Source organism: Seriola aureovittata, chromosome 1 (assembly GCF_021018895.1).
Source record: "Seriola aureovittata isolate HTS-2021-v1 ecotype China chromosome 1, ASM2101889v1, whole genome shotgun sequence".
Classification (NCBI taxonomy): Eukaryota; Metazoa; Chordata; class Actinopteri; order Carangiformes; family Carangidae; genus Seriola; species Seriola aureovittata.
Genome location: NC_079364.1, coordinates 21,546,721 through 21,563,375, shown reverse-complemented (window position 1 = coordinate 21,563,375; position 16,655 = coordinate 21,546,721). Strand labels below are relative to the sequence as shown.

Sequence of the window (16,655 nt, the reverse complement as noted above, 5' to 3'; positions counted from 1 at the left end):
TCCTAAAAAGTCGTTTATAAGGTTCGAAGGCTTATCACTTAGATGCTGCTTGGTGAAACATTTGATGCCACAGAACACAGTACAGACACCGTCTCATGTTGGTAAAATGTCAGAAAGTCCACTGTCACTCTGGGATTCAGTTACTTGTGGACTTGCAAAGTGTGTGGATCAGCCAGATGTTTTTTGAGAGAGAATAGTCAATCAAACATCAAATTTAAGCACTGTTTTCCTAAACCAAATCAACACTGTTTTGAACCTTCTTTTGGGAAACCAGGGCAAGGATCACAGCATTTTGGGGAAAAGATCATGACGGTCTAAACTAAGGCTGTAATACCATAATAAAGTAACATTACAGGGGAGCAGTAGCTGGGAGTGCTACCAGCACTGAAACTGATTGTTTTTCACTATGTCCCACAAAAAGAAAAGAAAATATGAACAAGTGCCTCACTTTATTTATTGTTTCCAGGCAGAATGCTTGATCTATTGCCAGGCAGTTGCTCAGTGTATTGGCAGATTTTACAGTTAAGCAGTGGACAGAGGCCGAGTGAGTCCAAACAGTCTCTTGCAGGTCAATTCTAATCAAGACAGGACACACAGTATACAGTAGGTGGAGGATTAACAGTCACTTTGTCATTACAGTTGTTATTTACCTGCATGGTGGCAGAAATCTGTTTGTAAGTGTGAGTGTGTATGTACTGTATGCTTTTGTGTGTGCGCATATGCAGCTCTACAGGGGCTCGATAAACACATGGACAGAAACAGGAAGCAGCTAGTGGAAACTTCAATACTTTCTAGAAGAATACACTGAGCTGCAGTGTTTCATAGACTTAACTTATGTTAGAGGGTTGCAACTAAAATAGATGAACCTTTCAAATGAAACGTTATAAAACAGACTGAATTTCAGATAGTAAGTAGATTAACTGTGTCACCTGCCTGATAAGAAAAAATCTAACAGCACAGGGCATTTTCATAACTAATTCATATGGTAAACATTTACTTAGTTGTCTTGTCTTTGGTTTGTCTTTATCAAAATCATTTAAAACTGGACATGAAGTCTCAAGTTAAATCGGGAGGCGCCTTCCGTCTACCAGGTGTACAGTCTAAGTGTTTTTTACTTTTGGACAAATCATCACATTCTAATTCTCATCACATTTCTCAGAGTCTATTAATAAGGCCATTATGTTTGCTGGTTAAAAACCAAAGAACTGTACAGGTACTTGGTTCTATTCTATCTAACTGTAGAGGTTTGGTTCTATTTATACATTTCAGATTCATTACATTTCTGGTCATTGAAGTTAAATCCCTCACACTTCTGAATTAATGTCCTAACTGGCAGTTGTGCTACACATCCTGACTGTGCTTAGCTACAGCACTGTATGACGACTAGCATGGTAAAAATGTTTGCTACCAAAGCATGTCACCTAGGACAGATCTTTTTTTCAATGATAAAATCTTTTTATTTCAGTGCTTCTTTAAATTAAATTTTATTAACAGCTGTTATTTTGAAACAAATGAAGCACACAAATGTTTTTTTTCTACTGAAATAATGAATATCACTTGAATTGTGAGTGAAACTTTCAGCATGTGATTTTATTATGGAAGATATATGCAAACCTCACTTTGGGCTTTCTCGTGATATGACATGACTATTATCAAAATGGTTTATTTTACCATTTACCATCATTAAAATGGTTTATAGCAACAAAAAATGACAGCTGCTTGATTTACATTCTGTTGAAAACAAAGCTTCCCATTTGGATGGTTATCTAAATGGGAATCAAGCACTGCTTATGATGAATGAAAGTTGACTGTGGTGTGCCAGTATGGGAGTATTATTCATGTTGGATTAAAAAAAATGTTGCTTTATCATACAGGAGTAGATGGATACAGTTCCAGTTACTTTCCAACACCGCCATATTGCCATATGTCCCATATTTTAAGCTTGTTGCTTCATCAGTCAACACACTGATAATATTAGAAAAGCTGAGCAATGATTTGAATTAATTGTATTTGCACGTGTGTGTTATGCTGTGATATTCTGCTCTCAGGTGGGTGCAATAAAACAGTGTCCTCCCCTTTAGACTTGAGTTGTCATAAAAAGCCAAAACACAACCACAGCATGTGTGTATTTCAGTTTTTCATCTTCAGATTTCCTCAGTGTCTATTCATTTGCAGCTGTCACATGTCCAAATGCAATGACAACATTGGCTTTGTCCCCATTACTTCAGTCATTGAAATATGAGGCAATATGATGCATGATCTGACAGTTAGCATGATGAAATGCCATGCACATCAATGTTTAATGATATTTCTAAATGTATTTAGTATGGGTAACATACTGACCTACAGTGTGCTGCTCTATGATAATGTTATGATACTGTACAACTTAAGCTTATACATAGCACATATAGCCCATTCCCTAAGCCATATGAGCAGGTGGAATGAATATCTAAAAACAAACACATTTTGCTATGGGTGTTTTGGGAGAGTGACAGAAGCATTTTGGAGAGTTTATAAAAAGAAGTTGAAAATATGTTACGTTTAGCCTTTGAGTACTGTATAAGACTGCAAATTGAGGAAGATACATTTACAGGTCAGCATTTCACTCGGCCTCTCTTCCAGAACAGTTTGTGTCAGTCAGGTACAAGGTGCCACCAGGTGCACTCATCAGACCAACACAGCGATAAGATAACATATAGAAAACATTTCTGCAATAATTTGCTTACAGTAGGTTTCAAAGGAATTCCTTTGTTTTTATAATACACTACTGTCTGCGGCGTTTTATTCAGAGTTGTCCAACATGTCTACACATACAGTGACCATCAGTGCCAGCTTAACATGGAAATTACCTCCCACAGCAGACTGGGCAAATCAAATAGGCACATCATTTCTGTATTGTTATGTACTATTTATGACTGAACAGTTATTAATACAATCTGTACCAACCACGATAAAGAAAATAAAAACAGACAATAAAACAAAGAAAAAACAAGCGTAATGATAAACTCAACATGACAAGACACAGACAAAAGTACATGAGGTGTTGAAAAGACTGATTCACATGTAACGCACATGGCAATCATCAGCATACACAAGCATATCAGTTACTGAAGCAGTGTGACGGGTGAATGTGGAATTTTCTTGAGACAGGTTGAAACATGATGCAGCAAAATGCAGACACACTATCCTCTGAATGATGTAAATGGCTACAATGGATATTTTGTGAACTGCATGAATGGCGAATACACTGGTAATAATCATTCAGAACTGATAAAAGATGAGAGAAGTAGCCAGTATCATGTATTTTGGATTAAATGTTTTTTTTTTTCGCAGACTGAACTGCGATCTTAAATGCAATCATAAACTATTGTATATAGATCTATAGATATGAGTATTGCTTAACTTTAACAATCATATCTATGTGATTATGAAAATTGTTTACACTACAGACATTCAACATTAATTAAACAATGACAGAGAATCTGATATGCAAAACACACTTCACACCTGCCAGATACTGACAGTCTTCTCCATCTTTCATTTATAAGTGTATGGGAAATTCATACATGACATTCAATAACCTGTGGAGAAAGAAGCGCTCTCATCTTATATTCAACTGAACTCCAGGCTATTTCCTGTCCTCCCGTAAAACACCACTTTTTCCTTCTTCCTCATTAGAGACATGTCCAGCTATTTTGTTGTGGCTGATAACTCCAGACATCTGAGTCACGATGTCTAGTGACGGGAAGATTATGAAAAGGGAGCAGAAATATGAAAATTGCATCTATGAGCCGTTGGTTTTCCTTCTTTGTCACTCGCAGATGAGACATGTATTTGAGGCAGAGGGTGAGCTGAGAGCCAGACTGTGATGTCATCGAGGAGAACTGAGTGTGTGTGTTCAGTACTGTACTGTTTGTGCGAAGAGAAGTTGAGGTTTCTATCCAGGTGGCTTTGGGTCATCCTCTCATTTCCCTCCACATGCTCAATTCAGGCTCTGGACCACAAAATCATCTTCTCTTCCTCTCATAAATATTAATATAATACTTTATTACCCATTGCCTTTGACCCTTATAACGCCATAAACAAAACAAAACAAGAAAGCAAAATATCAAAAACATTGAGTAGGTCTGACAAATTGCAACATCACATAATAAGTAGAATAAAACCCAAAGGAACAGTAGAGGTTGTATAAACGTTGTGCTTCTTTAATTTCACTTTGTAAAGTCCTCCACTGTCCTAGTTGTGTTTTAGTTTGAACTTTGTTATATTTAATATATATATAGATAAATGTACACGTATAATCCGCACTGAGGTTCGTCTCTTGTGGCAAGCAGAGGGCAAGCAGAGAGGCTACCAGGAGCACCCTTCTTTTTCCCTCTGTTTCTGGTTTGTCCTTTCCTCGCCATTCATTTGTTTATCCATTCATTCATTCATCAGTTTTTTTTTTTGTTGTCATCTGTCTCTTTGTCATTCAGTAGCTCCCATGGTCCCAAAGGTTGGGACAGAAGGGAGACAGTTTCTGTAAAAAAAAAAAAGAAGGATTTTCCCCACTTTCTCTCTATTACTTTCTTCCTGGAATCCCTGTTCCCTCGTTTTATTCCCTCAGGTCCTTTGTCATCTTTGGTAGAGTGTCCGACACTTTGGTGTGTCTCGGGAATCAGGTGGAGGGGCTGTCGAGGATTGCGGTTCGAGGGAACGGATGTACATGAGAGGGTGCGAGTATGGACGAAGAGGGTTGATAAAGGGCAGGAAAAGGTGACAAAGTGAAACGCTGACATGGATAACGTGAGTCTAATCAGATCAATGTTGTTAAGTTCATCTGTCGAAGATCATTAAGTATGTTCACCTTAAATATGGTACGAGTGTCAGTTGGCTATACTGAATGTCTGGGGACGAAATGTTCAAAGAAAGCGGAGGAGGAGAAACTAGTCAACACTTTGTGGCTTTGTTTTACCATCTATCTAAGCAAGATGGATGAAATGGATGCATGAAGGATAGAAAGACGACGAGTGAAGAGGACAGACAGGTAAGTGGAGGGAAGGACAAGGGGAAGGGTGGAGAGAGAAGTAGAAGAGCGCGAGTCAGGGCAGTGTCTGTCAGAGCAGACAGGTGAAGGTGTTGCGGGGAGTGCTCATCATCTGTAGAGTAGCGACAGGAAGCAGGAGAGGCCAAAGGTCAGCCAGCTGGCCAGTGGGAGTGAGTGCGATCCACCGATCAGAACTGTGGAAGCCAAAAAGAAAGCAGATTCTTTATTAGTTTATACATGAAAATAACAGTCGGCCAGCTTGTGGTATATCAGGTATTAAAGCAAAACTCCAAAAGGCACAAGTCCTAGTGATTAAGACACCTGAAGATGAACTCTCCACACGCCTATTTTTGTATTACTTGCCTATAATTAGAGGCACGCTGTGCAATCATGAGGGCTGTTTACATTCCAGCCATCACATGTCAATTAGTCCTTACTCATAATTCATTCTTGTATAAGGTGAGCTTTCATCGCTTACTTATATTTTACATGTGAAATGGTTGATTTTGTTTTACCAGTGGCCATCACAACAAAATTCAAACAGGTTCAAGTTCGAGCATTATTTTATAAAGAACAGGCGAAACTTGACATTACATGAACTGCAGGCTAAGTAGATAACTGTGCATGCATATATTCATTTCTTTGGCCAAAGGCTGTCTTTAAGCCTGAGGCTGAGTGCACAGGTATGTGTAGTGAAAAAAGCCTTTTTGTGTCACAGAGTTTAGAGCTTTCTACTGCCTACCATCATGTGAACAACACCAACCCATGTTATCAATGTCAAACGAAGGAAGGAGTTTGTAGAAAAATGCATCTGAAAGGATGGAGAGGGAGAGAGAGAGACTGAACCAAGAATGAGGGGGTGGATGAGTAAACAAGTAGGAGGAACAGAGAGATTCAGCGCTGATATCCCACACATTATTATGACAGCTTTGAGATTTTAATGAGTAAAGTAAGTTACAAATGATGTTATCATCAGTAGGCTAATACATGATGGGTTGTCTTTCTTGATTTTCTTTCCTGCTGGTTGTTAGTGTTTCTGCACAGTGAGATGATATAGCACACACATCTTTTATGTGGTCATTTCATTGTTCAGAGCCCAACAGTTGCATAGATGAAATTCCCTCAGGCTTCCTTTTTATTCTTCTTGTGTACAAAAACACACTCATTCTCCTCTTTTATATACATACAACCTACGCTTTCTTACACAAATACAGCGACAAATTACACATGCAAGCCGCTCAAGGAGTTTCATAAATAAAAAGAAGGTATTGTATTAAAAAGATCAATATGATTTCATATCAGGGGTCCATCCTCCAGGCAGAAAATCAATATTTATAATAAAGCTTTGATCCATAAATGTAGGCCCCCCCCCCAACCCCCCCACCCCCACACACACACATACACTCCCCTTCCTACAGTTTGCAAGCGACAGATTGAAGTGGAACATGGCATTTTGCATCTTTCTGTCCGTCTGTCTCTTTCTATCTTTCCTTTAACCCATCCTACCCCTGCTCTCTCTCTCTTTCTCTTTTGCATTCTTTCATGCTCTCTACACACAGTCTTGTAAAGGAGCAGGGAAGTTTATTTCAAGTGACTGTGCCGCAGTGATACCAGTTTCTATAGATCATACATCTGTCTGTTCTGTCATGGAATTAAATTGGAGTTAAAAAGATAATGAATTACTATGGACATTGTGTGCATGTGTGCGTGTGTGTGTGTGTGTCACTCTACAGGCAGTGCACATGGTCATTTCAATCCACTCACATAAATTAGAGCATCTACATCTTCTTATTTGTGAGCTAAACAGAATGAAATTTAGCAGTATAGTCAAACATTTAAAATTCTGACGCAAACTGTCCATGTTAACATCACATCTGCTAAGATACTTCCTGTCTTAAATTTGAGCTATTTATGTGCAAATATTACTCCTGGGATTACTGCTTCACCCATTTAGAAAGTTCCCAGAGCATGATGCGGGGGGTCAAATTGATAGAAGAGCAATAAAGAAAAAAGAGATTTCAGTTTAAGAGTAAAACAGTCAGAGACAAGCTCACCTTCCACCACTTCTTCTCTCCTCCTTCAAACACTTTCAACTGAGCTGGGCACAGCTCTGCAATTTAGTTTAGTTGCACCATACGTGTCACAGGCAATCATCCTTCATTTGTGGAGAACCGCAGGATAATAGTCCCCTGTGCATGCACATAGTTAACCTGAAATAAACGTGTGTGCATGTATGTGTGTGAGAAGGCTTATGCTACAGTTGTCACATGTGTGTGAGTCTGTGAGTATACGCGCATCCCTGCATATGTGTATGTCCAAACAAATATAATACGTCTCCACTGAAAACACCTCTGGGTGGATGCAGATGTATGTGTGTCAGTTACTCTGTATGCAGTGTATGTGCGTGTGTGTGAGACACAGATGTGATGTATCAGTTGGGTGATGCTATGCACATACTGTCCCACCACATCCATGTGAGATGTAGGGAGCAGCAAGTTCTCACTGGAGGAGCGCACTCTGGCTCAGACACTTCCTGAATCTCTCTCTCTCTCTCTCTCACACACACATACACACACACACAAACAGTCATATAATAGTTTGCTGATCAAACCTGCTATTGCTTTTATGTGCTGATTTGCACTTGTGCATTGAAAATCACTATCTCACTCGCCTCATCCATCTAAACTTGTACTGCCACACTGCCACTGTGTTCTGGCGATGGTGGTAAACACCTACTTATACGAAGATCGTCATGACCAAGAACTTTGGATTGGACCCAGATGAACCTGGCACAAAATTACTTGCTAATAAATCCTGTGTGTCTTGTATTAAGTGTACCTGAAGGTATCCTCTAACTGATTTTGCATGTTCCTCTAAGTCACATTCCTTTTCAATTAATTATACATAAACACGAGTTGAGTTTAGTCCTCCTCTCATCCTCATTTTACCTCGCCAACTCCACTCAAGACAGATGCATTTGTGTTTCTTACAGTGGCAAGGACTCTTTAGTTGCCTGCCTGATAATTACCCATCTGTCTGCGCTGTACGTCTCTGCCTGCACAAAACCTGCAGGACACAAAAGCACACACACACACACACACACACACACACACACACACACACACACACACACACACACACACACACACACACACACACACACACACACACACACAGTCAGAGAGCTGAAGAGCTTTCCTTCTTCCTGTTTACACTTTCATTCATTATTCACTTCATCCGCCAGTGTCTTTACATGCACATATGTGTGAGATTGCAACACTCATTGCTCATACACATTCATCACACTCATACACATGCGTCTCATTTTGGTAAGTGCAGGTTGCTAATGATTCACGTTCTCATCTTTGCGCTTTTGTGTTGTTTCCATGGCTCCAATGTTGTCCTTGTAGCACGGCATACAGCAGTAAATGTGAACAAAACCATGTTCTCACCACATGTTGCTCCATAGAATCTCCTCATCCTACAAGAACTCGCAGCAGTAAGGTCCCTGCTCTGTTGCTCTACCTTTAGGATTTTTCCTTTTTTCACCATTAGAGGGTTTTCAGGGAGCTTTTCCTCATTTGAATTCAGAGTCTAAGGATAGAGCCTGTCATATGCTGCACTGACCATAAAGCCATTTGAGGCAAATTTGGGATTTGTTTGACTATATAAACAAAACTGACTCAAACTCAAATTGCACTTCAAAACAGTGGACAAATTATGTTACAAACTACATAATTTTTCAAATGTTGAGATACTTTTTAAGTAAAAGTGAGTCTATTATGTTGATCCACATATGTGATTCTTGTTCAGTCACAGTTTCAAAGTGATGGCAGTGTCAAATGAGATACGGTGCCAACTAGCTGTTGTGCATATCAGTAGACAGAGAGAACACAATGAAGGCTATGATTAGAGTTTACTGATGTTTATATGCCTGTGTGTGTGTATTTGTATGCACATCTTGGCTGGCAGAGGGCAGCTCTTACTCTACCTAAGGCAGGTTTTAGTCACATATTCTCTTTCTTCTTTTGGTTCAGGGACCAATCTCTGTCTCTCTCCAACTCATCCCCTCTCTCTCTCTTTCTTACCCCTACACACACACACACACACACACACACACACACACACACAGACACACACACACACACACACACATACACACACACTTTCACTCACTCTCTGACCTTTTCTGTCTCTTGTCTCTTCTCCACACCCATACCCTCTAGGCTATTTGAGTCTCTCTCCACACGCTGACATGGACATGCAATCATACACTGAAACTCACTGTTTTGTCTTTCTGGTTTCACCCTTATAGAGAAGTGGACCTTCACGAACAGTATTCAGAAGTAACAAATTAGAAATCTGGTATTCTATTCACGGGCTGACAGCTCGGTTTGACTTGTCCTGCAAGTTGCCGTGAGTGTAAAGAAATCATGATCAGTTTATGGAGTGAAAACAACTTTCCCTGTTGGATCCAGCTGTGTTTCTCTATCTCTCACTGTGCAGATATTGCTGTGTTGCACATTCCACTTCACTCATAATCTTTTTTTTCTCTAAATCCTTATCATCGCAAATTTCCTCTCTGTCCTCTCTCTCCCCCCTCTCTAAAGGGTAAATAACAAGCGTTTAAGGATGAAGAGCAGTGCGCAGAGGTATACAGATAATGAAGGGTTGGTTGCTAATATGGAACAGAAGGTGAGAAGAAATAATTAAGTTGGGTGTGGAGGAGGCAGTGGGGTTGTCGCGTGGAAAGTTTGAGGATGACAAGATGAAGGGGAATGCGAAGTAAATGAAACGATGGAGGTGAGCCTTCCAGTTCGCCCCCATGCCAGTGGTGTCCAGTTGTGTACAGCCCCCACACTGACAACATTTTTCTCTCTGTGCCATATTTCCACACTTCCCAAACACTTGAGACGACATTTAGTTCTTTTTCTCTTGTTCCTTTGAAATCCTGTCTACAGTAATTCCCTTCTCTGCTGCCCCTCAATTCATTTCTTTTCTGCTGAAATCAATTCATTTCAGCTCAGTTTAAGTCTGTTTCTTGGCAAAGCGCTTTACTGTCACGTCTTCTGAAAACAACAAAACTATCAACATTTTTAGACCTTTAAGAATTATTTTTCCTTCCTTAATTCAGTTCTCTTGAACGTAAACAGACAATGAGTGGGGTGGAAACAGTTAATCCCAGATGATTCTTTGTGTTTACATCTCTCCACTCAAAAAAGAGTCTATCTTACCTGTCTTACCTGCGCTGGCTACAGTGTTCTCCTGTTTGCACTTCCCTAAGGTGATGGACACGTCGTCAATGGCAATATCCCCTTCGAAACTCTGGCCTCGAACTCCTTCAAACACAATCTGTTCAGGGAAGAGACAAAAACACAGATGGATGCTGGGTGAGTACATCTGACAATATCTAAACATTAAGATGAAACATTAGCACTAATCCTTCAGTATTGCAGATATAGAAGCATTAATGTGTCCTTATCCCATAATAATTTGTGGACCCCGCAACAACAAAACTAAACAGGAGACTGATTTGAAAACTTTCCAGACAACGTCTACATTTTAGCCACCAGCCATCTGGTTTTGACTGACAGCCTAATTACCGTGGTGTACCAAGGCACCAAAAGCCCATTGCACCCAGCTAATCAAAAACCAAGTGTATTCTGTCTGGAATATCAGGAGGGAAAAAGCAAACAAACAAGAAAACATTGTTGCTCCACAATAACAACGAAAGCAACACTGTAGCTGTTATTTGCTATAACTGCAGACATTGGTACTTTATAATGTTTAATTTCAAATATGACAGCCCAGGTGCTTGCTGTGTAAATCCTACAGTAATCATGGCTTATTTTATCTGTTTAGGTGGTTTCTAGACACATAAATATATTTTCTCTTACAACTGCCAACTAGCCTTTGAGCAAGGCACTTTACGCTTAGGCTTTTCCAACAGAGCAGGGAGAGTAGTAGGTGAGGCTGATGGAAAAACAACTGCCTGCATTCTACCTTAAAACAATTTCTTTGTACGTACAGAGCGAACAGGTGCATACATCGAGTGGTAAATATGCATGACTGGCTTCACTTTGGAAACCCAGCACAGAGAGTATTTAACCTAAGAAACAGGCAGAGCAAGGTTGCCATCAATTTGTGTGTAAATATATCAAGCCGCAGCCAGGGTGAATTCAATTAACCCGCAGAAAAGCTTGCCCCGACCCCATATATGGTCTAAGTAAATGAAAGGTGGAGAATGGCGGAGCAAACACCACAGTAACCATCTCTCACTGCCCAGGCATTCCATTACCTGCGTTTTAATCTGCGAGCGTTGTGCTGTTAGCTCCTAACAGCTGTGTCAGTTTGAAGTATCAAAGAGAAATTCATGGGGCAGATACCAATAACCCATTTATTGCCATAGACAAGGAGCAGCATGACTGTGTGCATGTGAAGTAATTTCTCCATTTCACCTCAGCAGTGTAATCATGAAAAGTTCAAGTTCAAGGTGAATAAAGAAACTTAGTGGAAAATGATAATTCTGTAAATCTCCCTCACCTCTGTCTCAGTTACTGTGCTCCTGCTTGAGAATCGCTCAACATTTCTTACCGTGATTCAGTTAAGCTTAAGTCAGCTGATCCCGGTACTGCCCAGCATGTCAGCACACGCTAACTTGCGCATATAGAGCCCGCCCGAACCATTTTTCTTTCTGTTTCTCTCTCCGTGTTTCACTCTCTCCTTCCCTCCAATTCAGCTACATTCAGAAAGGGGAGGGAAACATAAGAGCAGTACCACCTCTTTCCCACTTGCTTTCTAACTTAGTCCCCGAAGGAGAAATCTTCTTTGAAGGAATAAATAAAATAATTAAGAGAACCTTGAAGCTGACTGGACGGTGTGGAGGGAGTAGGAAGATAAGTGCAGCAGCAGCACAGGCTGGATGGGTTTTTTCCCTCGTCTTTTTAAAAGGGTTATTAGATTTTTTTAGGCAGAGGGAAGATGTGAATGAAATTCAGGGACGGTAGAGGGTAATTGGTCAAAAGGACATTCTTATCTAAAACATACAATGCTGTTTATTCACTGTATGCCTGTGGTTACCATTTTCTTTCATTTATGGGCTTTCTTCCTTAAATTATATTCTTTAATAGAACCAGCCCAGCACACAATACGATCCCTACAGCCAACAACAAACACACATGCATACAAACACACCTGCACTGACACTGGAGTTTTTTGCACGCTTGCCCCTGTACACCTGCGAGCACGAGACACCAGATTGTTGTATAATTAGAGATGATGAGAAAAATAATTGGGAGAGGGAAGCCCAGAGAAACACTGGCCTTGACACAGTACACAGAACAACAGCACAAACAGCCATCTCCTTTAAGTTACATAACAACGCAATCATATTCTCTAAGACTATCAAACAGAACTGCACGGCACAAAGCAATGCAATATCCTGCTCTGCAGCAGAGGATGGCAAAAAAAAAAAAAAAAGATTTCATGTGTTTATTTTTCTGGAAAAGGCTCAGGGAAACAGGCCTGTGCCCTTTCACTTAATGTTCACTGCTGACAGATCGAGCTGAAGTGTGACCTGCCTGTGCCGACAGTGCCTCACACTTAAACATCACTGCTGGGCACTGTGCTGAAGCGTATACACAAGTTTATCTCAAGAGTCTCTCAACCTTGGGAGTGGCAAGGTTGCTTGATATACAGTCATTGAACATTTTCAGACAAGATTTCCATCATTCATATTTGTCAGATATATTTTTAATGAAAAAAAATTAAGTATATAGGATGCAATATTTAATTATTGGGATTATATAAATCATAAACGATCTGCGCACTTAAAAGTAGATTACCAACGAACGCTTTTCTAAAACTCTCACGGCAACAGGGACAGGTCTGTAAGTGGTGGGGTCACAGGATTGTGGGAAGTAAAAATAGGGTCATGGGCTACTAAAAGCTCATATTATATCTAATGTGTCTGATATTTAACTTTGACATTTACCAAATACTTAAAAACCATCACACTGTTTTGGAAAGGTAGACTTCAAAGTCTCTTCTTCAAAATCACGTGTAAAATTCTCTCAATTCCCAGTTCCTGTCATACGAGAGCGTGTGTGTGAGGAAACCAAAGTGAGATAGACAGCTTGTGTGTGTGTGTGTGTGTGTGTGTGTGTGTGTGTGTGTGTGTGAGACTGTAGGATCAAAGGGTGTACAGTAAAGTGTCAGGTTGGAGTTGTGAATGTGTCGTTTTGTCAAGCCTTGTAACCTTTTAATGTTCCCATTGATGTGCTGTCCACATACCAGAGGGGACACAGCCGCGAGAGAGCGTAAGAGAGAGAGAGACAAAGACAGAGAGAGAGAGAGAGAGAGAGAGAGAGAGAGAGAGAGGGAGAGAGAGAGAGAGCTTTGAAATACCAGTGCAGAAGAGACTTACTGCAGTGTGAGGCAGGCAAATGTGGGTTGGCCTGGTTTCCAACAAGCCCCCCAGGTACCAAACACTGCGAGGAACACAGATGGCCTCTGGGTAATCCACAGAGGAGAGAGAGGGGACACAAATAATCTACTACAACATGTTACCTCTTTTTTTGTTTTTTTTTCCTTTTTTTTGGCAACTCCATTGATTTCATGATCTCAATGAACAACCAGTATCAAGGCCAATAATCACTCTGATAATTAGAGATTTTAGACATGAACGTGATTGGCTTGCTTGAAAAAGAAGACAGATGGTGGTTCATAACAACAATAGAAATTACCACAGATACTGATTGACAATGTAATAGTGGAGAGACTTTTAGGAATGTGAATGGAAAACTCAAAAAAATGATTTCTGTTTCCCTGAAGATGCAATGAATCCAAATCAAGAGCAGAAAAGCTCATAAAGAGGGTGTTCACATTTTATGAATTTACGACTGGAATATACACAGATGTTAATAATCATAGCCAGCAGGCAGTAAACAATTTAAATTCTAATGCTTCCTTATCGGTTGGCTCTACCCCTGTTTACAATAACAGCCTTGTATTAATGCAAGCCACTGGCTGGGCTACAGCTCCTGTTTTAGAAAGGCAGGAAGGATAGCTGTTCTCAAAGACATCATTACTTTTGTTGGACGGAGCACAAAGAGAGGGGAAATGCTGAGCCGAGTGGCAGTACCTCAAAGACCTTCAGTGTATGCAGTCAGCGAGCTGTGCACAGGACTAGAAAGTTTGTGTTCTCTGTGGACATGCTCTCAACATGAAGCACAAATCAAACAAGTGTCAATATGCACTCACTCCTGCAGTCCGTGGAACGAAATAACATCTAATCCAAAAACCGATCCCCCGGGAATTCAGCTGATTCGAAAATCATATGAGTGCTGTTCAAAGGGGAAATTTGAAACAATAGATAATGGACACGGCAAGACTATAGCTGTTTATTTTTCTTGGGAGTTTAGGTTAATGGTTTTCTTCAACTGCAGAGAAATGGAATCAGTATAAAACAGCAAAGCAACAGCCATAGACAGAGCATCCGCTCTATACACAACATTACCTGGACCTTAATTAAACTGGGTTTGCACATTAACCAGCTTTGGTACAAAGGGTCATTGAAGTGGGAAATTAATGTTGATATTACTGCCATTCAAAATGAACCCAACATCCAAACTTCTCTGAAAAAGATCAAGAGAGACTGACAGTAAGACAGGGACACATCGAGCATGTAGAGAGGCTGAAAATGAAACTTAAAGGGGCACTCTACCAGTTTTACGTATAGTTAAATAGAGAACTATTCAAGCTGTGAAAACTGTTGAATAATGTCTTCTGTGGCTCTGGAGGAGCTCTGTCAAGTCAATCAGGGTTATGTGGGTTATGCAGAATGTTTACTGTACAAACTAGATTAATTTTGGCCATTCCTCTTTGTGTATTGCAAATACCTCAAGTCAAAGGATGTGCAATACTAAATCTTAGGAGTATGCATTAAACTTAATGTTATTGTAATGTAATTCTACATCATATATGCTTTAAATGTGTGTCACAATGCAGCTGCAGACTGGAGTCCCTGTGGGAGATGGCGACCAGTGATTAACCTGCGATAGCGGTCTCAAATGAATGGGTGAGCTCGCAATGAACGTGAGCTCATCAGACCAATAATACACACACCTCTTCTGTTTCAACGAGGCATAAATAATTCACTGTGACAAAACAATTTAAACAAACCACTTGTGACTAATCCTAAATGCTTGTCAACAGCCTGACTCCACTGTCTCAGAATTCATGCGATGAACCATGCACACTGGATACTGTTTGGACTGTGCATAGCATCGACACCGTTTGGTTACTGTTTAGTTGCCAAAGGTGGCGAGTCTTTGCATCATACACTATACTGTAAAACAGCAACCCAACCCTTTTCTTTACAGCAGCCAAAACACAATGATCTCCTCCCTCCTCTCTTCCTGTCTTCTCAGTCACGACGTATCCTTTCCGGAATCATCACACTCCTATCATGTTACCATTTTCCAGACAAAGTTGTGAATGCAGCATGGTTAAAGAGTTACAAGTGTTACAAGTGACCTGCTGTTGTGCAGTCAAATTCTGCATTTTATAATGCTAAGAAATCTCTTTTCTTCCTTCATTGCTGTTCCTCATTTGTAGTATTTTCTGCAACTAAGCAACCAAATTCAGAGTAAACACTTTGTTTCCTCTTTACATCGCAGAGATTACTTCTGAGGAGCTAAAACGTATAGTCATCGTTTCCAAAAGTCTTTGTTTCTGCCTGAACAGACTAAAACGTAACGCTGGAGTTTTCAAACTAAAACGCTCGTCTGGACTGAGATCTTTCTGGGGGGTTTTTGATCATTTTAGATCGTATTAGTGTGAACGTAGCCATAGATGGCTACTGGAGCTGTAGCAGTCGGCAAAATAAACGTAACAGAGCCATTCTTTACAATTCCAACTTCTTTCCGAAAAAAAAAAGGTTAAATAGAAAAACACAACAACAGCAGTTGTGTCAGGTAATCGTCAACAACAGGCAGCTCAATCACTATTATTGATTGCAAGGAAACCGGCACTCCCTAGAGACTTAGAGAGATAGAGCGAGAAAATGAGAGACAGAAGAGACCAGGGAAAGACGGGGCAGCTGGAGTAACAAGAGCAGCAGAGGGTGATGGTGGGAGAGACGGCGATAGCAGAAAGAAAGTAGGAAGAACAGGCCGAGAGAGAAAACTCGAGAGAGACAGACAGGTATAGAGTAGAGAGAGAAATGGTGTTCACCATTGGTATTTCATTTCATCAGGCCACTGGGGAGCGCGATACATAACAGAAAGTAGTAAGAAGAGAGGAAATGTGAGAGAGGAGGTGAGCGAGAGTAACAAAGTATGTTTATCAGCCCAGCTCCTCTGGCTGGTGCTGGGATCAAGGCTGCATGCTCTCTCCATTATTTAACAACCCTATTTGTTACCTAGTGGCTTGTGTGGTGGGTAAGTGAGTGTGTGTGTGTGTGTTTTAAAGAGCGCAAACTGAAGAACTGAAATATCTTCAAGTTATTAGTTATTAAGTTATTGTAAAGGTTATAAACTATGTGGTTTTCAGCTGTGTGCCGTCATTACAGGATGGTACAGGTTGTCCCTCCAACCGGACTACAGTAGCTGATTTCACTAATTATCAC

At 40.4% G+C, this 16,655-nt stretch overlaps 1 protein-coding gene across 2 annotated transcripts in view; it reads right to left on the bottom strand.

Moving 5' to 3' along the window:
* Positions 1-430: 430 nt before the first annotated feature.
* LOC130167450 (MAM domain-containing glycosylphosphatidylinositol anchor protein 1) overlaps positions 431-16,655 on the bottom strand; it is a 184,345-nt gene continuing 168,120 nt past the window's right edge. For both annotated transcript variants that reach the window (XM_056373664.1, XM_056373673.1), the window contains exons 17-18: positions 10,261-10,378; positions 431-5,220 (exon numbers count right to left, since the gene is read on the bottom strand). In XM_056373664.1, coding sequence (XP_056229639.1) covers positions 5,135-5,220; positions 10,261-10,378 — 204 coding nt within the window. In that variant the 3' untranslated portion in view covers positions 431-5,134. The remainder of the gene's footprint in view (positions 5,221-10,260; positions 10,379-16,655) is intronic.